Source organism: Urtica dioica, chromosome 2 (assembly GCF_054948205.1).
Source record: "Urtica dioica subsp. dioica isolate 48M chromosome 2, U.dioica_male_clone48M_v1_H2, whole genome shotgun sequence".
NCBI lineage: Eukaryota > Viridiplantae > Streptophyta > Magnoliopsida > Rosales > Urticaceae > Urtica > Urtica dioica.
In genome coordinates, this window is record NC_142757.1 from 47,184,715 (window position 1) to 47,209,230 (window position 24,516).

General features: G+C 36.4%; 2 protein-coding genes across 3 annotated transcripts; one reads left to right on the forward strand and one right to left on the reverse strand.

Moving 5' to 3' along the window:
- Positions 1-15,531: 15,531 nt before the first annotated feature.
- LOC149405087 (Ribosomal protein L35) lies at positions 15,532-18,253 on the reverse strand. The gene is made up of 4 exons (XM_089601862.1): positions 17,943-18,253; positions 17,343-17,452; positions 17,126-17,210; positions 15,532-15,878 (listed from the first exon to the last, which is right to left on the reverse strand). The coding sequence occupies exons 1-4, from the start codon at positions 18,177-18,179 to the stop codon at positions 15,789-15,791; spliced, it is 522 nt and encodes a 173-aa protein (XP_089457988.1). The 5' UTR covers positions 18,180-18,253; the 3' UTR covers positions 15,532-15,788.
- A 3,026-nt stretch (positions 18,254-21,279) lies between these two features.
- LOC149405088 (Ribosomal protein L24e family protein) lies at positions 21,280-24,049 on the forward strand. Of its 2 annotated transcripts, none has more exons than XM_089607335.1 (5): positions 21,280-21,353; positions 21,608-21,708; positions 21,908-22,021; positions 23,408-23,544; positions 23,648-24,049. In XM_089607335.1, exons 2-5 carry the CDS (start codon positions 21,628-21,630, stop codon positions 23,808-23,810), a joined length of 495 nt encoding a protein of 164 aa, XP_089463461.1. In that variant the 5' UTR covers positions 21,280-21,353; positions 21,608-21,627; the 3' UTR covers positions 23,811-24,049. The 2 variants fall into 2 exon arrangements, with proteins under 2 accessions (XP_089463461.1, XP_089463462.1); XM_089607336.1 differs by lacking the exon at positions 21,280-21,353 and adding an exon at positions 21,495-21,513.
- Positions 24,050-24,516: the final 467 nt, after the last annotated feature.

Below are 24,516 nucleotides of genomic sequence, written 5' to 3' on the forward strand. Positions count from 1 at the left end.
TTGACGTACAAGTCAACAGATATCAGGATTTGTTGACTTATCCATGTTTGTTTGACTTGTATGCCAACAAATTGAAAGAATTTGTTGACATACAAGTCAACAAATCATGATATTTTTTTTTCCTCTTCTATTTCCTTTTAGTCACAACGAAGGATACCATGATTTCAATTTTATTGGTTTACTGTTTACATTCCGTGGTATACGGTGGTAAGTGTCGAAGGTTTACCGCGATGTACTATATAAATAAAATATATGTTAATTGCGAAATTTGCGAACCAATTTTGCAATAGCTGCGGAACTTGATAAAATATTTGCCGTAATTGCGGAATTTTTTACGATATTTGTAGAATTTATGAAAAATGAAGATATATATGGAATATATTCAAACTTTTACCGCGGACTTGCGAAATGCAGAATTCCGCGCGATATCCACGGTATTTAAAACCCTCACAACACAATTGCACCATCAAATTTTTTTTTTTTAATAATTATGTCCTCAAACACAGTGTAGCTAATGGTTCATATAAATTTATATTTAAGTTAATCAATCTTTACCGTTCTACTATGTCTAATTCACCTCAGCCCTCTTCTTAAGATACGAAGTTATCAATGACCACAACAATACTTCATACAATTCCGATTTAAAAAAAAAAAAAAAAAAAAAAACACAATACTTCATACAATATATTTCAGGGAAATAAAAATAAAACGTATCAAATCAAAACACAAAGATAAGAATTTGACACATTTTCCCCGTCATTTTAAGATTGTTTACTATAATTTTCTCGTGGAAGCTTTTAGTCATGAAAGCTGGATGCCACAGTTGTCATGATTCTCATGAATCATCCACGAAGCTCGTGGCTATGATTGCGGCGCCAAATAATCAACGAATTAAATACTTCCATAATGAATTTGGTCTTTTATTGAAATAAAATACTAATCAGCAATCACGTTGCAATCCATTGATTACTTTTTTTTTTAATCTATTATGGAAAGAAAGACATCTTCATGGTCATTTTTATTTGCTCGGTTTATCTTTTCTTTTTTTGTCCCGGAAAGAAACTATATGTTCATTGTTTGATTGAGGAAAAAAAAAAGAAGGAGAAGTAAAATAGTCTCAAAATAATCAGCGTTTCACTAATTATAAATTTTGAAGGTGTATAGACAATTTTATAATCAATGTATTATACATTTTAAGTCAATTAATCACTTTGTACATTATGTCGAGTTTCAAACATAATTTGTATTTTTCTTTTTTAGTCTACAAGACAAATATCAAATTCCGAATATAATCAATAATCCATTCATCAAATAACAATAGGTCAAGAGGAGATTAAAATAAGCTATGATTATTAATGATTTTCTGTAACATATAGACAAAACCAAGATTCCTAGTCAGCAGACTAATGTAAAATTATTTAGTCAACAACTCTCTTGTAGTTTAGTTTAGTGCAATCTAAGCGAAACCTATTTTCCAACGTCTCCTAGCGGTGACAATTACGTGAATAATGAGATTATGTTAGAGAAAATTGATTATATATATTAAACTTAATTTAATACATATTAATTATAAAACTACACACATTTTTTTTTTACAATATGATAAAATTATCTCTCTTTCCATCCAACACAGACGCACTCTCTCAGGCAAGCTATTACAAATCATTGCATCTCATTACACAATATTATTATATCATAGATTATATCATTACACATCATGTTCTTTGGAAAATTATATACAAAGTAGCTAATTCAAGTCGATTCCTTAGTAAAATACCCAATGTTTCTAGCCTATAAGTAAAATAATCAACAACGAAATAATAATGAACTTTATCCTCCTATTAAGGTCACACCCATCTTTCTAAACTCATTCCAAATTATGATTTTGCTGTCCACCATTTCCGATAGGAATGCTCAAAACGGAGGCGAAGTCAACAAACCTCCACAATCTTTTCTTCATCCCACTGATCCGTAATCTCGTCTAACAATTCTGCCACTTTATCGCGGAATGCCTCATCGAATGAATCGTAATCGGCTTAAAAGAGGCGTGGCGAGGAATCCAACAATCCTCAAACACTTTGACCAACCGACCGTTCATGATCTGCCAACAACAACCCTTCTCAAGAATTTCTATACCCCAGACGATTGAATGTCACACCTGAGAGCTAGCATTTGACTCTGAGCGTCCCAAAAAGTGCAATTGGATAAATACTTAGCTTTAAGAACCTTCAAAGCGAGAGAAAAAGGTTGGGTGATGACATTAGAAACTTTTATATAATTTCAAATTTTAGCAATTTTAGTACTTAAATAGCTACAAAACACATGTTTTGCGTTGGAATTATATCATTTTTTGGAATAATTTGTTGTAATTAGCAAACTTTCTGCCGCATTGTAAGATTTTAGTCTACGTTTTATTTTATTAAATAAATAGCCTACATAATTTCACATGTACGATTATACCCACGTTTAATACCTCTCCTTCACCATCGTGATTTGTTTTGCATCAAGAGCTCTCTATAGAAGCTCTCGATGAACTCGTTGACTGTTTAGTTGACGTGAAATTCGGAGTCGTCAACGACGGCGACGAGCGGCGATGGCGACGAGCAGAGGCATGTCGGAGAAAAGTTAATTAAATTTACTATTCCAATTAATTTAATTTACTCCTCTTTATTTTTATTTATCGCAAAAATTTAATTTTGATGTAGTTAATTTAAGGGTCAAGCGGCTATATAACCAAATAGAACTTAAGCTTTTGCAAAATAGTCATAGTTTGTCAACCATAAATAAACTAGCCTAAGTAAGATTAATCTAAGTTGGATTAAATTTAATCCTAACGAACTATAAAGACAGAATGTAAGCTTTATGAATGCTGGATTAAAATTAATCGAGGCAGGATTAAAAGTCGTAGTACTCTCAATTGGCTATTTTGCTATACCTAATGAAACTATGGCTATTTTGCAAAAGTCATATTTTGAATTGGCTATTTCATACCATTTTTCGTTAATTTAATTTACTACTTACTTGATGGTGGTGATAGTGGTTGCACGAGAGGTGCAAAAGAGAAGAGTTTGTGTCGGAGAGGAGTTAATTTAATTTACTCTTTTAGTTCATTCAATTTATTGCAGACTTGGTGGTGGTGGTTGTGGTTGCGCGAGAGGTCCTAATATGATCCCACGTGCGAAGAATCAAAGGCGCTTCACAGAGCTAATTCCTAATTCAATAATTCAAGACTTCACAGAAGAGTTTCATGACTTAAGCGAAGATGAATGAAAGAGATACAAAGCTAGAGTTAGAATCAACACAAGTGATACAACCAAAGACGCGAGAAAAGGAAAATGAGAATCTAGAAAGAGGAGAACGAAAACAAAGCAACGAGCGAGAGCTAGTTCTGATCACTTATACCAGTGTTGAAGAAAGCCGACTCTGAGTTTATTTCTGACATTTATTTGTTAGGGTTTTAATCATCTCTAGTGAAGCTCATATGTGGTGGCATTGTGTTAGGCTTTTAATTTTAATGTTTTTTCTAGGCCCATTTAAGTTAGGGCAATTAAGACCTCCGAATTTGGATTGTATTTTCCTTATTTAAGGAGGATTTGAATGAATGAAAAATTAGACTACAATTTTATAAAACTCTCTCTCTCTCTCTCTCTCTCTCTCTCTCTCTCTCTCTCTCTCTCTCTCTCTCTCTCTCTCTCTCTCTCTCGTTCGTTTAAGAACTACTCGGATCTTTGAAAAGCAATGCTTGTAGGATTTTGAACCCGACTCATCAGACGGTCTTTCAAAGCCGTTCATGGCGTCATTCATTCTACCATCTTCCTTGATTTGTAGAACTCTCCCGGATATAAATGATAAGGTAATAAAAAAGAGCAATGAATTATATTTTGATTTTTTTATTGCAAACTTTCTCTTCTCATTTTATTTTCGCATGTTCACAAATTTTGTGGATGTTATGATTTTTCATTGCTACGGGTAGTTTATCATTGATATTGAGCAAGTCATTTTTAATATTGTTTTAAATAAAGATTTTGGTTTCACTACGTAAATTAACTCTGCATTCAAAATTATGTGTTTTGTATATTATATATATGTTGGTTTGTATTGCTACTTTTATTTAAATACTCGTTTTTACGGATTGTTGTTTTGTGGATTATTCCTTTGTTGAAAAATGGATCTGACAACTTTTCACTCCACAAATTCGGATTCAACCTTCTTTCGTTTCTCTTGTTATTTATGGCAGCACCGGTCCTCTAATATAGCAGTCAATAACAAGGACAAAGAAAGCTATATTCTAAGATCGTACTGGTATTTAGAGGCACCGTATAAACCTCATTATGATGCAAAAATAAACAATCAGTTTAATAATTTTTGCATAACCATTACAGACTCGTTTCTTGAGTTTAATAGCCAAAACGTAAACCCCCAAATATCAGTCTAAACGAAATTACAAAAAGGACCCCAAACTTTCTCTTCTCTCGGATCTTTTTTTCTCTTCACACACTCCTACTTCTCAACGTACGACTCCAGCCACAACCATGCTGGCTTTTTTTTTTCTTCCGAATGGGCTTCTTCTTTTGATTTGCACCAAGCCCATCTTCGCTTTGGAATGAAGACAGCTCTTCTGTTTTGGTTTGTTCCACGTCTTGGGCCTAACTTGTCATCTTGTTCCTGTCCAACTCGAGCCTTGGTGTCGTACCATTCATCTCGCCTTCAAAAATGACCTTGACCTCAAGGTCGTCGACCTTGTACACGCTGCTAAATGGGGCCCAATCCTCCCAAATCGCGTCTTTCCGGTAGGTTGTGGGACCAGTGTACAAGCATCTGCTTCTTCCAACCTCCACTGGTGTGAATGAGTCTGCCTGCTATCGGTGTAAGGATCGGCTCATTGTCTCTACTGGCCTCCGGAAGGGGAAAAGACGTTCCCGATGCTTGGCCTTTGAATGCTTTGAGAAGCAAGACGTGGAACGTGGGGTTAATGCGACTCCTAATGGGTAACTCGAGGGTTATGCCACTGGTCCAGTCCGTGATACGATTGGGAATGGCCCAAAGTAACGCTTTCAAATCTTGGATTTTAACTTTTTTTCACCATCGATTGCCGTATGGTTTCAGTCTAATGAGCACCAAATCCCCGACCTTGAATTCTACTTGAGTGCGCTTGTAATCAACGATCATCTTCATCCGATTATGGGCCATGGCTAAGTTTTCCTTCAGTTGTTTAACCAACACATAACCGGAATTTAGTAATTTGTCTACTGCTTGCACGGCTGCTTCACCAGCGCTGTATGTTGAAATTGAGGGCGGCGCCCGCTCGTATAGTGCCTGAAAGGGTATCATGCCAATCACAGAATGTAAGCTCGTATTATAATGGAACTCGGCCCACAACAAATAATCCGCCCAATGCTTGGGGTATTCCAAAGTAAAGGACCAAGGGTATTGCTCGAGACATCAATTGAGAACTTCCGATTGGCCGTCGGTTTGTGGGTGATGGCGGAACTCATTTTTCAAAGTTGTGCCCATATACTCGAACGATTTCTTTCAAAACTGACACGTGAATATCGGATCGCGATCGCACACAATGGTACGAGGAAACTTGTGGAGGTGTATCACCATTGTACAAAACTGCTCGGCGACCCTCGACGCAGAATGGTTTGTTGGCAACAGACCAAAATGAGCATACTTGGTCAAGCAATCGACTACGACCAAGATCACTGTAAACCCCCGTGATTGTGACAATCCAATAATAAAATCCATGGTAATGTCGTCCCAAACATTTTTTGGTATCTCAAGTGGGTGAAGTAAGCCTTGTGGAGCCGCAATGGAATACTTCAGTGTTTGGAAAATGACACAATGCTCGACGAAGTGGTTCACTAGTCGTCGAACTCCCTTACAATAGAAATTTGCACACAACCTGGCTAAAGTTCGAGTAACACCGGCGTGCCCCCCGACCGGTGTCTCGTGAAACTCTCAAAGGACATGCGACTTCAGTGCAGAGGATTCCCCTAAGTAAAGTCTGCCTCGATGAAAGATAATCCCATCTCAAACCGAGAACTCCGAGTCACTTCCTTCCATCCATTGTTCAATTCTTAGAATTTCCATGCAACTATTGTGCTCAGTATGTAGATCTTCTAAAAAATCAAACTTACAAGTGGATAATGTGGCAACGAGTTTGGGAGCTTCGATATCGTCTCAGCATGACAAGGCGTCAAGACAGCGTTCTCGGCACCAATTTTGTATTTGATAGTAAACTCAAACCCGAGCAGCTTTTGGATGTAATGTTGTTGCTCCGGGTTTGAATGACCTGAGTCAACAACCTGCGAAGGCTCTTGTGGTCTGCTCGAATCACGAAAGGTCTGTCAAGGAGGTATTCTTCACTTTGCCAAAGCTTCGACCACCGCATGGAATTCTTGGACGTACGTCGAGCCTCCAATGAGTCGTGGCCAACATATGCTCCTCTTGCATTAAAATGCCATCACGCCGGTGTTCGAGGCATCCGTTTCGACTACAAACGACTTGGAGAAGTCAGGTAGATGTAGCACCGGAGTGCTAACCATAGCTTTCTTCAAGTTCTCAAAAACTACAGTTACTTCGACCATCCATATGAAGTTGCCACATTTCAGCAGCTCTGTCAACGGGGTGGCGATGGTGGCATAATGAGCCACAAATCGAGGGTTATACCCCATCAACCCCAGAAAAATTGCAAAGTTGTTTTACGTTCTTAGGTTGAGGCCATTGGACCATGGCCTCGATCTTGGCCGCATCGGCCATCACGCCGTCGGCTGTGACGATATGACCAAGATAGTTAATGGACCTCTGAAAGAATGTACACTTGCTGCCCTTAGCGTAAAAAGACTTTTCGGCGAAGCATTGCAATACCATGTTGAGGTGCTCTGTGTGTAGTAGTTGATCCTTGATATAGACAAGGATGTCATAAAAAAAGATTAATCGGCGAAAAAGTCGTTGGAGGAGCTCGTTCATAGCGGCTTCAAATGTCGACGGGTTTGACAAGCCAAAAGGCATGATTAAAAACTCATAGTGGCCCTCATGGGTTTGGAACGCTGTTTTATGGACATTGCGACGGTCTATACAAATTTGGTGATAGTCAGAACGTAAGTCGAGTTTCAAGAAGACCATGGTACCATCGTCGAGCAGCTCATCAAGCGTCGAAATCGAAAATCGATCTTTGACGATGATGGCATTGAGGGCTCGGTAATCAACACAAAATCGCCACGTGCCGTCTTGATTGTACTAGGACGAATTACCCCATCAGTCAACATCTCGCACACCAATTTTTCCATGATGTCTTTTTGAAAGTACGGATATCGATACGGTTATACAAAGACCGGTGACGAGCCTTGTGTCAAGAAGATTCGATGATCCACCGGCCGAGCGAGTGATAAGTCGTGGGGATTGTTAAACACCACATAATACTTTTTGCAATAAATCCCAAGCTTTGACTGCAAACGTGGCCTCAAGCTGGTCCAATTCATCGTGGTCGTGGTTGTTGTCGGGAGTCAGGTCCGCCGCTGATGAGATCTCAAACATGGTGCTAACTGAATCATGTCGTAACAACGTCGTTAACTACGGACCAGAGAGGTGTTTGGATGTCGCCTGTCTTCTGCCCACGAGTTTCACAAACTCCCTTATTGTCATCGAAACTCCATGGTGAAGAGCTCGTGATTGTGTAGACATGGTCCCAATGTTAGAAGCCATTGATTTCCAAGCACAATATCCATCCCCTTAATCGACAAAAAAAATAACTGGAAAATATCTCCCTTGAAGCAGTATCAAAGTACAAACCAAATACTGACGGTTGCCCATATAGACGCAGAAGCGCTTGGTTGGTACCAATGAATCAAATGTCGTTTTCGTTGCCGTTTCGAGGCTTCTGATTTACGGAAAGTCGTCATGCCGATGGAAAATCGAACGGAAAAAATGTGGAAAATGGCAAGTGAAATGCCGTTTTCAAATGTCGTTTTCCTTGGAAAACCGACGTGCCGATGAAAAACCGAACGGAAAAAATGTGGTAAAATATATTTAAAATATATACATGTAATACATACATATATTTTTAATTTTTAAACAGATATAAAGAAAATACATTATGCATGTAATCTTTTTTAATAGAAAATTGTATATATATATAATATTTTATAAATGTGTGCTATTAATAATATTTAATATATATAATTTATAAATGTGTGATATTATGTATTAGAATTGTCTCATAGTATATGTGATATTATATATAATAGAATTGGATACTATATATAATTTTTAAATGTGTGATATTATACATTAGACTATGTGTGATATTATCCATTTAATTGTGGACTTGAATAAGGAATTAAATAGATATGACCCATTTGCAACAAAAATTAAGGGCCCAGTTGCAACAAAAAAGTTAATTTTGGGTCAAAAGTGAAGCTTAGGCTAAAAGCTGAGGACTTAATTGAGCAATTAACTAATTCTTGCTCAATTACGTTTGTTTTCTTCTTCTTCTTCTTCCTTTCTTCTTCTTCCCGTGCGCATAAACGAAAAAAAATCCCCGAACAACTTCGATTTTCTCCGAAACTTTGCTGAATTTATACCTCACTGTGACGAAATGGAAGGAAAATCGCCGACCCACGCCCTTGTCGCTGGAGATTGGTCCGGGTTTAGTCAATGTGGAACTTCATTTTTTTACTTTTCGGTCGATAGTCGCCGAAAACAGACGACATTTTGACGCTTTTATACGCCTCCATGAACGACATGCGACGACAAACATCATGCGAAACGGCATGTCGTTTCTTGAAATTTCGAACGAAAATTATCGACGAAACGACACATTTGACTGCCGGAGGCCGTTTAGTCACCGGCAACGACTTTCCAGCCGAATTTCCTGGAATTTCCACGTCATTTTATTCCTTGGTTGGTACCCACTAAATGCCTAATTTGGAAACCGAATCCTCCTGGATAAATTTTTTGTGGCTACCATTGTCAATCAAGACCTCCAATTTTCACCACCAAAGTTCGTCTGGACGCGAAAACAATCGGGTCATCCTTAGTTGCCAAGTTATTGAGACTTAAGTCACCCTCGATCTCGTTCGTAGCGAACGATGTCAGCGCCAACTCGTTATCCTCATCCGTAATGTCCGCGGGGCCCTCAATGAACATCAAAAGAGCTCGGTTCTTACACGTGACCAAATGTATATTTTTCGTCGCGCGTGTAGCAAAGACCCTACTCAAGTTTAGAATGTACTTTTGTTGGGTTGAGACGTTTCACCGGCAAACGAGACGCAATGCTTCCTCCGGCTTCTGGTCGATGAGCACCCAAACTAGACCTTGTCGAGATAATAAAAGGTGTAGCTCGCATACCGCTCAAATTCCTCGGGTCTCCACCTCTGCCCGGAGCGCCGATAGGTGACCGAGAACCATCACGGCGCTGCCCTTCCATCCAATTGTCTCGACGCTCTTCAAAGAGCTGGGACTTCATCATTGCCTCATGTGTGAGGTGGGCTCAAGTGTAGCTCGCGGCATATATCCGGTTTCATGACCCAAATCCAAAAATTGAGGAACAAAGAGTTAGAGACTCTAGTAATGTGTAACATGGGAGATTTAAACTCAGATCTAAAAGTGCGAAACGAACCTGTTTAGGTCAGTTTGGAAATACGACCAAGCGGGTCATCGTAAATTGACAAACCGAATCGGGCACGTAATTGAGTGAAGAACGGCTCCCACGTCGAGAGACCCCAACCTCGCTCCATCCACTGGTACCGGGTTGAAGCATCGCTGTCGAGATGGAACGACACGAGCGAGACTCGAGTCTCCAGCGTAACCCGGTTAAGATCGAAGAATTTCTTGATCTTGTAAATCTAATCCTCCACACAACTTCCGTCGAATCTGGGTACGTCGACAGGCAAAATGCTTAGTAGATAAGTCAAATCCGTACCCGGATACTCCTCCCGTGGCTGATGAGGTAACATGACCGGAGGTGGCGTGACCGGCGATGCTGGAAGGTCAACCGCCGGGGACGAGCTCGTGGAAGCTCGATCTCGACGCACCCGCAATGAGAGCTACGAGATCTGAGCCATTGTGGACATGCGGTGGTGCTCTAGCGACGACGAGAATTGCTCTTGTTGTGCCGTCGTAGATGATCGATGTTCCTCCAACATCGTGGCGAATCGTTCGCAAATTTTGGTAAGGTGCGAGAGTGTGATTTCACAAAACTTAGCCTCCAGAGATTTGGACTAGAGAGATGATGTCTTGGTCCTTCATTATGAGTTCAACTCTCAATGAAAGCACCAGTGATATAGCACTCATTAACAAGGACAAAGAGAGCTATATTCTCATATCGTACTGGTATTTTGAGGCACGGTACAAACCTCCTTATGATGCAAAAATAAACAATCAGTTTAATAATTCTTGCATAGCCATTACGGACTCATTTCTTGAGTTTAATAGCCAAAACGTAAACCCCCAAATATCAGTCTAAACGAAATTACAAAAAAAAACCCCAAACTTTCCCTTTCTCTCTGGGTTTTTTTTTTCTCTTCACGCACTCCTACTTCTCAACATACGATTCAAGCCACGTTGGCTTCTTTTTCTTCCGAATGGGCTTCATCTTCTTAATTGCACCACGCCCATCTTTGCTTTGGAATGAAGGCAGCTTCTCTATTTCGATTTAGACCATGTCTTGGGCCCAACTTGTCATCTTGTTCCTGTCCAGCGCGTTATAAATGTGTTTGTTTGTACTCTCGGAAGTGAAAAGAAGTTAGTTCGAGAGCATTTTCATGTGTTTTGGAGTGTTTTTCTTAATTTTCAGAGTTTGGATGTTCAAAATGACAAATAGAGCATTCGAGGACGACGGGGCAATCACAAGAAGTTCAGAACATCTTTCGGATCTCGATTCCGACACCTGGAGCTCAAGATAGGTGGTTCAAGGTGAATCGGACCTTCGAGGCAACGCACAAACTTCCAGAGTCTTGTGTGTTTGCCTTGTGCGGTCCCTGTGCAGCGCACAGCCATTTGAAGACCCTGTGCATTGGGTGTGCGGCGCACAGGCTGCCCAGAAAAAACCTGTGCGGCGCACAGGAAGGGGTGTGCGGCGCACAGACCCCGAGTCCAACTTATTTGTCGTGCGTTTTAATTGTAATCCAAGCCGTTGGATGGGATCCGATGGGCCATATGAGCTCCGAAAAACCTAGGAAACCTACAAAAACACTTTAGTTTATTTAGAAACATATCTTTGCTTTTGCTTTTAGTTTGTTTTTCTTACTCGGTCGCAAAAATCCTGGGAGAGAAGAAGCGTTCAGAGATGATCATCGTCGCCACAATCTCGTTTTTCACCATTCACAGTTTTTATCTCTATTCTCTGAATCTTTGAAACTCCCTTTTTTATTAATATAAATCAGTTTTTAGTCATGATTGCTTTATATTCATCTCTGTTTATTTTCCGTTCAATCATGCACTAAATTCATTAAGGGCTATGGTGTAGCGAGTTAGGAATATGGTTATGGATTCAATCATGTCAAATTAATGTTCATATGCTCTATCATGTTTGTTTATTTTAATTTTGTGTGTAATGCTTGAATTTCGATTAGTTACCGTGTTCATGATATTAGGATTGCTTAATGCTCGAAAGAGATTAGGTTAGTCGTGTACAAGGATTAATTTACCGGGATACATTCCTAGGCTAGACATAGCTAGGCTGTTTCGGAGTCGTGTGAACGTTCTTGTTTTTAATGCTAGCCGTTGTTTTTAGGGGTTGAGATCGAGAGAAGATATCCCGGCATAGGTTTAGATTCTTAGATGTTCGAGAGAAATCTTAGATTACCATTATCGTGAGCGTGATTAGCAAACATAAGGGTGTGTGTTTTGTGCTTAATTCCCGAATCCAAACCATAGGAATAACTTGTGAAGCCATAGTTCTTGCTTTCTCATTATCGTAATCTATCGTTTTTTTAATTGTTTTTAATTTTCATTCGTTTTGACAATCATCAAATCATTGGGTTCAATTCGTGCTAGTAATCTTGTCAATTTAATTAAACATTTTCCTCATGAGATCGACTCGTACTTACGAACTTTACTACTTGAGCGGCTACGTGCACTTGCGTACGGAAAAATCGCAACAGTCGTATCATCCTCCATCACCGAACTGCTTCCTCTCCGCACGAGTTTATGGTGGATTCGACCTTCGCTTTACTTGCTTGCGTGTAGTTAGAATTTGATTCGGCTATTTTTGTATATGATTGGAAAATTCGTTGCTCCTCTGGTGGATACTGATTTTATTTTTTATTTTTTATTTTTCTTTAATTGTTTATAAACTTTTTATATAAGAAGGATAATTAGGTAATATCACATAATTAAGTGTGTCACATGCCAAAAACGTGATCTGATATTGGATGACGTTATCACAAATACAAATCTAAAATGACCATATGCCACTCTCCCATAATTCATATCACCACATTCATACAGACTTAACAAATTTGTTTGCCATTGCTTTTTGAAACATGTCACATTGTCAATTACCTGTTTAGGAATTAGGACTTTGCAAGAGCTTATAAAAGAAAATACTATTCGATCAAAAAAAAATATAAAAGAAAATACTATTTATTTCTCCATATAATTATTTCACTGTTAATATTAGATAATCGAATTTCTCTGTTGCAAAATGAGGAAAGTGTGTCAGAAATGGTTAGGAAGGTATATACACATTTTACTTGCTAAAAAACAAAAGTGTATGGTCTCAAAGTCTACATTACACACGTGAGGTAGGGAAAGAAGAATGAGTGTATTTGCATCAATGTTGTCAAACGATAAAAGGAAAAACAATATACAAGAGGATACCTTTGAGAATAAGAGTCCTAATTTCATAACTACGGAGACTGTCTCAGGTATATAATACTAATCTCATAATGGAAACCGTTTTTGATAAATTAAACGATGCCTCTACTGCATCAGGATAAACGAAACGTCATCAACGACATCATCTAGCGACGGAGAAGGAACGTAGCGACGGAGAAGGAACGTCAGCAACAACCCCACCAGGCGACAAAGCAGAAGCCGCCAAATAAAAAAAAAGAGAGATAAGATGTGAAATATCTTATCCCCAACGTGGACCCCACCACGATAAACGCGTCCGACGAAAGACGTTAAACTACTTACCTTTAATTATTTATGTCGGTCACCTGTTTAGGCCATTACTTTTTCTAAATAGCCAACTTTGGTTTTTACTTTTTCGAAGAGGCAAATCACCCCTCACCTATAAAAGCGAGCTCTCACTTCATTTGTAATCATCCATCTCTAAGCAAAATACTACTTTTTCATCTTTTCTCTCTAGAAAAATATTGTAAGGAAATCATTCTGAAATAAATTACTCATATTTGGCATTTAGCCACCCAGATCCTTGAAATCACCCAGAATTACACAAGAACTGTATAGATCTTTAAAGATCAGGAAAAAGAAACTCTGGAGGATACCAGGAGAGTGCAGAAGCAGCAAAGTACCAAGAGGGGAAAAAAGCTTCGAACCACATACCGTAAGTATCTTGAGCCTCTGTTTTTCCTACAATATTGATAAAAGTATGTATGAAGATATAATGAAAGTTATACAGAAAATATGTGAAATAGACTTTGAATCAAACATGAACACCAATAGAATGTTCAAATCCGAATTACACTTAGTTAAACAACCCTTAGTGAGTAACTTAAAGGAACCCTTAGATAGAATTAAAGAAAATAATTTAGAACAAAATTAAAAAAAAAAAAAAAAAAAAAAAGAGAGATAAGATGTGAAATATCTTATCCCCAACGTGGACCCCACCACGATAAAACGTGTCCAACGAAAGAAGTTAAACTACTTACCTTTAATTATTTCTGTCAGCCACCTGTTTAGGCCATTACTTTTTCTAAATAGCCAACTTTGGTTTTTACTTTTCGAAGAGGCAAATGACACTTCACTTTATTCCTCACCCCTCGCCTATAAAAGCGAGCTCTCACTTCATTTGTAATCATCCATCTCTAAGCAAAATACTACTTTTTCATCTTTTCTCTCTAGAAAAATATTGTAATGCTAGGCTGTTTCGAAGTCGTGTGAACGTTCTTGTTTTTAATGCTAACCGTTGTTTTTAGGGGTTGAGATCGAGAGAAGATATCCCGGCATAGGTTTAGATTCTTAGATGTTCGAGAGAAATCTTAGATTACCATTATCGTGAGCGTGATTAGCAGGTGTGTGTTTTGTGCTTAATTCCCGAATCCAAACCATAGGAATAACTTGTGAAGCCATAGTTCTTGGTTTCTCATTATCGTAATCTATCGTTTTTTAATTGTTTTTAATTTTCATTCGTTTTGACAATCATCAAATCATTGGGTTCAATTCGTGCTAGTAATCTTGTCAATTTAATTAAACATTTTCCTCGTGGGATCGACTCGTACTTACGAACTTTACTACTTGAGCGGCTACGTGCACTTGCGTACGGAAAAATCGCAACAGGCGTATCATCCTCCATCACCGAACTGCTTCCTCTTCGCACGAATTTCTAGTGGATTCGACCTTCGCTTTTCTTGCTTGCGTGTAGTTAAAATTTGATTCGGCTATTTTTGTATATGATTGGAAAATTCGTTGCTCCTCTGGTGGATACTGATTTTTTTTTTTTTTTTTTTTCTTTAATTGTTTATAAACTTTTTATATAAGAAGGATAATTAGGTAATATCACATAATTAAGTGTGTCACATGCCAAAAACGTGATCTGATATTGGATGACGTTGAAAAGAAGAGTTAACAGAAGGGGCACAATGTTATGAATGCAAGATTACAAAGGCAACGGATGTGACTTTTAAAAATTGAAAGGGTGAGTGTTAAAGGTGTTATAGTTGGAGTAATAATGTAATTTATCCATAAAAATATGTCAAATTAATTACTTTCTTGTGTTTTCCGACATTAACTTGATACAAAAATATCCCCTCAACCCATTTTTCGTCTATTTTTTAAGTATGAATGCTAAAATAATAATAATAATAATAATAATAATAATAGTAAAAAAAAACTTTTATCAAACCACAAATGTTTCAAAAATATATTCATATTTTAAATATCCACGTCATAAATGAAGTTTCACGAAATGCCGTGGTTTGATTATTAAGTTTTGGCTTAAAATTTTGAAAAACTCAGCCAAGGAGATATTTTTATCAAATTACCTAATAAACTCAATGATAGATAGCTGATATTGAAAAAAGCAGGATCTAACACTGAATTTCATCCAAATTTAAAGCAAATATGTATTCATTTAATCATTAAAAAGAACGACCAGTGATGGTCCATGGTCCATCAACATTATGACCTTTGAGTTTATAAATATGAATGTCAAATTCACTCCATGTATTACTTTGTGCACTATCCCTTGATTCTTTGGATTGTCATTTTGTTATTCCTTTTTCTATTCTCCGTTTACATGTGACTTCGAGTATAACTCATATATATATATATATATATATATATATATATATATATATATATATATATATTAACCAGTCAAACTCCTTCCCTATTGCAGTATGAGTAAATGCAGATTCTATTCTCAAGTAAAGGCATGGCTTTCCGTAAATTTAATGGGAACAATCAACATAATCCTGAAGCCTAAAAATATTACTTTTGGTAAATCAACCAACAATAACAGAAAAACCTCTGCTTATTTCAGGTTTCTCTTTCTCATCTATGAAAAAAAAATGGACTACAAAAGAGGAAGAGGAAAAGAACCCCTCTTGACTTTTGAGGATACAAATGTACCGACAAAAACTCGGATTTTCTGATTCTTACCCGCCAAAGTTCAGCTTCTTCATCGTTTTGGCATAAGTTGGGTGAACAAGTGTTGTCCGTCTAAGCCTACGCTTTGCTTCCTTCGACTGCATGAATCACGGCCATTTTTGTATATTATGCTGAAAACTATGAACTAGAAGTAGAATATCAAGAAAATACTTTTTTTTTTTTTAAAGTTATTGTCCATACACTAATTTGATCGGAAAGTATAACCTTCCTTAAAGGTCTTGCTGAAATCAACAATGAACGGAAAATACATAAGAATAATAATAAATAAATAAGAATTGCAGTACATGCAATAACCATGTGGTAGATCTATAATGCAACTGTCTCTAGATTTCTCATCTATACCAGGTAATTGAGCATAGACAGAGGAGCTGGGAAGATTATGATACAAACGCTTAGTTTGGAACCCGGATATTACTAAGGAAAATGAAAACGACTAGGATAAGTTGATCATCGATTTTGATAAAAAAAAAAAAAATATGAATTCTTTACTATTTTTTATTTCTTGTTTGGATGAATTTTGAAAATTTACGGGAAATTGAAAATTAAAAAACTAAAAGGGAGGACAAGTTCCGCAGATGTGAATCCTCTTGGATTATGATTTTCCTCGCTACTTCAAATATAAAATAGAATCCATACTTAGTTATACAGGTTCAACCAAATTTTCTCTTAAATTTTATTTCCCCCAAATTTTACTCGATCGATACAACACGAGGAAAAAGCTAGGTCTTACCGTTTCCTTTTTCATTGTACTTTCTGGATTCCGAATTCAAGAACATCTTATGTAGTTTCTAATCTTTACCTCCCTAGCATTATCGACTCGGAGACTACCCCAGTGGCCTCAATTGTTGCGTCTTGATGGAACCGAACCGGGGACTAATAAGGTCCCAAGAATCGCCCTTATCACTAGACCAACCATTTGGTATTAGTTTTTCCTTTAGTTTTATTCTCCCTTGTTTTTCTTAATTAAAAAACGGCAAAGAAAATACTTAAATCTTTCACTTTCTTTAACCTTGCATTTTCCAGGTGCCAAAGACAGACTTTATGCTCTTTCTACAAAAAAAGAAAAGACACTCCTTGGATTTTGCATCACTCAAACTTCCACAGTTGTCTCACAATTCGAGTATTCTAATCCTAATCCAAACCCTTCGCTAGTGGGACTAACACGACAAAGCCGTAACATTTCGGTATTAGATAAACTTTGATTTTGTAGAGCAATTGCAAAGCCAAAAGGTCTTTCAACGGAGAATCAACCGTAATTCGAAAAGTTGCAAACAGATTTCAATGAGTTCATTTTCCCCATAAACCGGAGAGAATAATAACGCACCTTCGCATGAGCATTGTGCCTTTTCCCGGCCTTCCAGCGTTTGATGGTCCCATCTTTCAATAACTCAAACCGCTGCGCGTAAGACCTTGCAGCCATAGTAGAACACTTAAACATATTATTTTGGTCAAGAAACTCTCAAAATATATTTCCTTTAAAATGAGGATAGGAAAGAAAAAGAAAAAAAAAACACAACTCGTCAGCAAGAGAACTAACTTACGAGTAAGGTTTCATTTTGGTTTTCTTGACCTTTGATACAGCTGGCGTGAACCGCCTCTTCTTGTTCCCTCTATCCCTCTTCGTATAATGTCGAAATCGAACTTGGACCGTCTTTAAAATCAAAGGAAAACAGATCACTTCTAAAACTCAACACTAAAGCTCACAGATTACTTTTTAGTCGATATGAAATTGAAACTAGTGCACTGAATTACTCATTTTGTGGAATTTTGTTTTTATGACTTTGCACCAGTTGAAAAAAATAACTGAATCCATACTAACTGATTTAACATTTCCACTGAAAAATCAAGTATTTAAATTTTCTAGTCTATTCAAACAACATCCATACTTAAATGTTCTTCTCGTTACCCACAAATTCATTCCCAGGATTCAATTCCCATTCCTTCTACTTCAAACGCCAATTCTATCAGTAAAGTAAGAGATGAAATAAGAAGCAAAAAAGAGCATACTTACTTTTGAGAAATGAAATCATTAACATTACCAATTATAAAAATCAACTGAAATCGAAGAAAAAAAAAAAGCGAAGTTCTTGTGGTTCATTTTATTCTCAGCAACCAAACAGCAGAGAAACGCCGAAACGTACCGAGAGAGGGAACGGAGAAGAGCGGCGAAGGGATTCAAATCCCAGGGACGAACTCGATGAGGAAGACAGAATCGAAATGCGCTCAGTCGCGAATGAGCCACAAGAGGAGTGAAGCGATCGTCGAAGCTTGAGAGACGGAGACGAAGAGTTAGGAGAGATCGAACATAGAGAGTGGAATGAGTTCAAAGCCAGAGACCGAAATGTCGAGCTCAATCTCTGAATCTTCGTCGCCATCATCGTCGTTGATTTTCGAGATTGTGAAGCCTTAGACCTAACTGGTATTGAGCTTTGCTCTTCCCCCCTATGCCTATAGGCGTAGAAACTTTAACATTGTCGTGTTAAATTACGTATATTAAATTATTGATGTACGAGCAAAAATAAAACTGATAAATTATTAATGACAACATTATAAAAAATAAATAAATAAACGAATTATTAATAAAGTTATTTTTCTATTTGAAAACAAAATTTCTAATATAATTTTTAATGCGTTTACAACATTACCTTAGTATTCAAATGTTAGGTAATTTCAGTAGCACTTATTTTGTTACACTGCTATTTTAGTTTAAAGTAATCCAATTCAATAGTTAATCACATTTTTTTATTGTTCAAAAACAAAATATATTTTAACTAAATAATCATCTAACATTAATCCCAACATTTCACATTTTTCCTTTCTCACCTCATTTATTTCTCCAGCTCTAGTTTATATCCTCTTATTTTGGAAAATGATTTTGAAAGTATTTTAAACCTTAGTTTGTAGTTTGGTTAATTAAACATATATCACACATCAGAATTAGGTCAATTAGGTCTTCGATAATTTTAAAATATTCCGGTATTTGAATGCTTCATGTAACATCAAAATTATCAAGAATAGTGGTTAGGCTCGTGACTTGTGCATTTTTTTTATATATGATAGAGAAATAGAAAAAAAAAATTATTTAATTAATAATTCGACTTGTATCTAAAATTATTATTTTTAAATCACAAGTTAAGTTTTCAAATTTTGTAAACTACTTACTTCATTGTATTCTATCGGGCCGAGAACTTTGTCGAGTCTCGAGAGCCGAAAAAAAAATCGCATTCAAAGTCAATATGTTATTTATCTCAGTTATAGGCATTTAGGAAACTAATTAAAAAAAGGGCAGTGTAGCGAAATAGCCAAAATGAAACTATAAAATTTGTTTTTAGCCTATGTTTCACAACTTTTAGGAAAATAGCCAACAGACTTATGTGGCAATAATTAAGGTCTGATTTACCCTTATTTATTAACAAATTCGTCACTTTCTCTCTCCTACTTTTTTCCTACATTTTTTTTTACATAAAAACTTCAAAAAACCATATCCATCTCATATGAACTCGAAATTGAGTGATTCCAAATCCTACGGATTCGTGACGCCGAGATTTTCAAAAATAGATCCATTGTGTTTGATGAAAAATCATGTTTAATACCATAGATGTAGAAAAATCACGTTACTACATTAAATATGGAAATAATTGGAAATTTTTGAAATTATAAAAAAAATAAATGGAAACGTAACTATGATGCATTAAACATAATTTTTCATCAAACACAATGGGTCTATTTTTGAAGATCTCGACGCCACGAATTTGTAGGATATGAAATCACTCAATTTCGAGTTCGTATGAGAAAGATACGAATTTTTGAAGTTTTGATGCAAAAAAAATTATTTGAAAAAAAATAAGAGAGAGAAAGTGACGAATTTGTTAATAAATAAGGACAAATCAGACCTTAATTATTGTCACATAAGCCATTTGGCTATATCCCTAAAAATTGTCAAACATAGGCTATATCCAAAATCACATGTTTAAAGTGACCTAGTTACTTACAAATCTCTTAAAAAAATAGACACTTGATATTAATAAATAAATAAAATTTCATCACTTTTAAAAGTACAAACGAGACATAAGTTTTGTCAAATTATAAAAATGACAATAATTTCTTACATAAGCTCTCACAATCCCCTAGATGATTAATCCTCAAATCAACTTCGAAAGTTGTGGGATCACCTTGAGGGTATTACTCATACGAGTCAACAACATTGAAAGTTAGGGAGATATGGATAGATTGTGGGAGGTCAAGTAAACTCATTGATTATGTGAAGGATCAGAAAATGACTTATCTCATGTACTCAAAGTGTTTCGTATGGGCTTGAAATTAGGGATTGTGAGTCAAATAAACGGACAAGTTTATTATATTGACACATACCATAGCAAATTAGCAAATGATGTGAAACATGTACGAGTAGCTTATTGATGCATTGTACACATTCCACTCGCATAGAACACGTGGAGCAAGTGCGCGTGAAGAGATGTGTACATAATGCAAAGTTGATGACCTTTGAATAAGAACCATATGATCTTTGACAAAATCGCCAATAATTGGAGTTTCGCGATGAGATAAGTCTTGATATTGAGAGCATCGACAAACGTGTTTAATTGAGCAACACATTGCTTGAAAATGCAAGGAACTTTTTGAGGAATTCAATTTACAAGCAATTATACGTTCATCAAAGCCCCTAGTTGAAAAACTTTAGGGATTGATAGTCATTGTGAATGGAACACTCATTGTGTGGCAATAAGTGCTCCAAATGTTCTAGAGTGCGAACAATGTTGCCCGTTTTTGTTTTGGAGTGTCAATTTCGCTAACAAAAACTCAGTAGGACAATGGTATTGGGCTTCTTTGTACAAGAATAATGTCAATATTGACAATAGAAATTCCGTCTTCACCTCAAATGACGTCGAGAACTCGGGAAGAACTAAATCTAAGGTTGAACTAAGATTGAGCTTGAGAAACTCAAAGCTCTAAACTTGTGTGGGATCTCACGAGAACGTCTTTTTCTTTTCAGATACTTCATAATATGACAAGAATGTGGTGCTTAAGTCTTGAATGTATGATAAATTTTCAGTCTATTTGCTATAAAGTTTTCATTAAAAAAAGATGAATTTCTTAATCTATTACAAAAGTTATATAAAAGAAAATAGTACGAAAGTTTTCATCCGTCTGTTTAAGCAATATGTCAAGTGACGAAGATACAAGTATAACAAATTTCAAATTCCTCCAAAAAAAAGTTGAGTTTGAGTTTTAAGTTTTCAAGATTAACTAATGAGAAATGATCGTGGATTATCTTCAATATTTTTACTAGCATGTAGAATTTTTTTATCCCAAAACTACTAGTATTTTATGGTAAAAAGCTATCAGTCAGAAAAAAAAATATTTTTTTAGACATTATGGTAAAGAAAAAAAACCATTGAGCTTAACATTAATTATTTCCAAAACAACATGGGCTGGGCTTAAACGGAAATCCCAAGCCCACACAATTAGACCTAAGCGTTATTGCCTCTACAAGCAAATTCACGCCTCACTCTCTACCACTTCTCTTCTTCCTCGTAAGTCCTTCATTCCTCAACGCTTTCTTTCAATTCTCATGAGTTTTAGTGATTCTGATTAATGTTAGACAAATTAAAAAAAAAAAAAGCCTTAAGCTTTATATTCTGGCCTTAGACCCTCAGACGGAATTTCTTGATTTTGTTACGAATAGCAATCAAGGTTGATTTTTTTTAGGGTTTTTGGTTAAAACGATAAACCCTAAATCATTTGCCGATAATTCAACATCACTAACAAGTAAGTTTTATTTTATCAGGATTTTAATTTGAGGAAAATATGAGGTTAGAGAAGTGTTGGTTCTGCTCTTCTACTGTATACCCAGGCCACGGTATTCAGTTTGTCCGCAACGACGCAAAGGTAATAAATAATATATCCAATTAATGGTTTGATTTATCAATTAATTTATTTGGTATTAGGGTTTTAAATTTATTGTTGCTGATAAAAATATAAAACCTTTAATGCTTCTTCATCTCTTTGGATGTGTCGTCAACACTGAAGTAAAGGAAATGTGTTGATTTATCGTTTTCGTTCAAATGCCTGTGTTTTTGTGGTACAGATATTCCGGTTCTGTAGGTCAAAATGCCACAAGAACTTCAAGATGAAGCGAAATCCCCGTAAAGTGAAATGGACCAAGGCTTACCGGCGGTTACATGGAAAGGATATGACACAGGTTTGTATCTTTGCTTTATCGATCCGTGGCTTGAATTCAATATTCTGCTAGGAATTTAGATATAAGAGTCTCATGATAATGATAAGTAGTAGTTAAGTTGGGTTACGCGTAATAGGGATTTTGAGTCTCATGATCATGTAAGCCTTCGGTCCAGCTCTTTCCCTACCTACTTGATTTTCTTTGGTAATCAAAAAAATTTTAGAATGAAATATCATAATACTAAGAAAGGCAATATCTGAGCGTCGCTGATGTGCTTGTGTTGATGGCATAATTGGCCCTTTTAATTGCCGATAATAACATTTAAGGACTAAATATGCTTGCGATTGTCTTTCACTTTTTGGCTTTTGCATTCATTTACTCCTACATTTTTTTTCCTATTTTTAAGAGGGATTTTGAGAGGGATATGTCACAGGTTTGTATCTTCGATTTATCGATCCGTGGCTTGAATTCAATATTCTGCTAGAAATTTATATATAAGAGTCTCATGATAATGATAAGTAGTAGTTAAGTTGGGTTACGCGTATTAGGGATTTTGAGTCTCATGATCATGTAAGCCTTTGGTCCAGCTCTTTCTCTACCTACTTGATTTTCTTTGGTAATCTTAAAATTTTTAGAATGAAATATCATAATACTAAGAAAGGCAATATCTGAGCGTCGCTGATGTGCTTGTGTTGATGGCATAATTGGCCCTTTTAATTGCCGATAATAGCATTTAAGGACTAAATATGCTTGCGATTGTCTTTCACTTTTTGGCTTTTGCATTCATTTACTCCTACATTTTTTTTCCTATTTTTAAGAGGGATTTTGAGAGGGATATGTCACAGGTTTGTATCTTCGATTTATCGATCCGTGGCTTGAATTCAATATTCTGCTAGAAATTTATATATAAGAGTCTCATGATAATGATAAGTAGTAGTTAAGTTGGGTTACGCGCAATAGGGATTTTGAGTCTCATGATCATGTAAGCCTTTGGTCCAGCTCTTTCTCCACCTACTTGATTTTCTTTGGTAATCTTAAAATTTTTAGAATGAAATATCATAATACTAAGAAAGGCAATATCTGAGCGTCGCTGATGTGCTTGTGTTGATGGCATAATTGGCCCTTTTAATTGCCGATAATAACATTTAAGGACTAAATATGCTTGCGATTGTCTTTCACTTTTTGGCTTTTGCATTCATTTACTCCTACATTTTTTTACCCTATTTTTAAGAGGGATTTTGAGATGAAAGAGTGAGTGATAATGGTTTAAGATATAAGTTGGAGGAACAAGATTTTAGTCGGAGTTCATCTAGTATTCACTTCGGGTTGGATAATTAAGGCTCAGCGATCAGTTTTTTTTTTTTTTTTTTTTTCTTTTTATAAATAATCTTTACTTCTGTTTTTTAGGACTCGACATTTGAGTTCGAAAGGAAACGAAACCGGCCAGAGAGGTATGACAGGAACGCCGCCGAGAACACTCTGAAGGCCATGAAGAAGATTATCAAGGTCAGAGCTGAAAGGGAACAGACACACATCAAGTACAGGTATGCATTTTTATCACTTGTTTCATTCTGGTTTTTTTTTTTTTTCCTCAAATCTTTTGTAAATTGAATTTGATTGATGTTTTTTCTGTTTTTGTTTTGGCAGGATGAAAGGGAAGAAGGCAAAGGAGCTCAAGGAGGCTCACAGAGAAATCGACCAACACTTAAACCTTTTCAAATCCCCTGTCCTTGTCGTAGAAGACCCTACTAGCACGATTCCCATGAAACTCAAGGTCATTCCAAAGCAAGCTCAACCGATGGAGGAGTGAGAGAGTCCCTACAATACCGGGCGATCTGTATCGATATCATATCGACTCATCTCGTGTTTTATTATTATAATTATTGTTATGCGACCAAAGATGGAGTCAAAGTTTTGTAGGCTTGTTAACATGTTATTTAGCTTTAAACATAGTTCAAGGAATTTAGTTCATCTCTCATCTGTTATTCGAACAAGTTTCTGATGTTGAATACTACATAAAAAAAAAATGGTCTTGGAACTGTGTGGTCACTGTGTTCGTGCGTTTGGTAATTGTAGTTATTTTATTGTTGGAACTTGGAATTAGAGAACTATCGTTTTCCACAGTACTTTGGATTGTTAAAAATAAAATGTGTGTTAATGACCTCTCAATGGTTCCTAAAATTGAAAGTTATTTGAATCACTATAATTAGTGTGTTCCGACTTACATGAGCAAACGGTTTTTGACAAAGCAACTAAATGTTATTCTGATGGATGGGTGGTACTGGAATTTTGTAGACCTGTGAGTAATTGAAAAGAGAATAAAATATAATTTTCCTCTGCTGAGTTTTCAATTATTTTCAATTCTATCAAAAATAGATTGAGAAATTTCATTAATTGGGCTTAATAAGCCATTAGGTTCGATTTTGAGGGTTTCACATTGAATCTCATCGTACGACATCGTACAGCATCGTACGACATCGTACAGCATCGTACGACATCGTACATTATAATGTGTA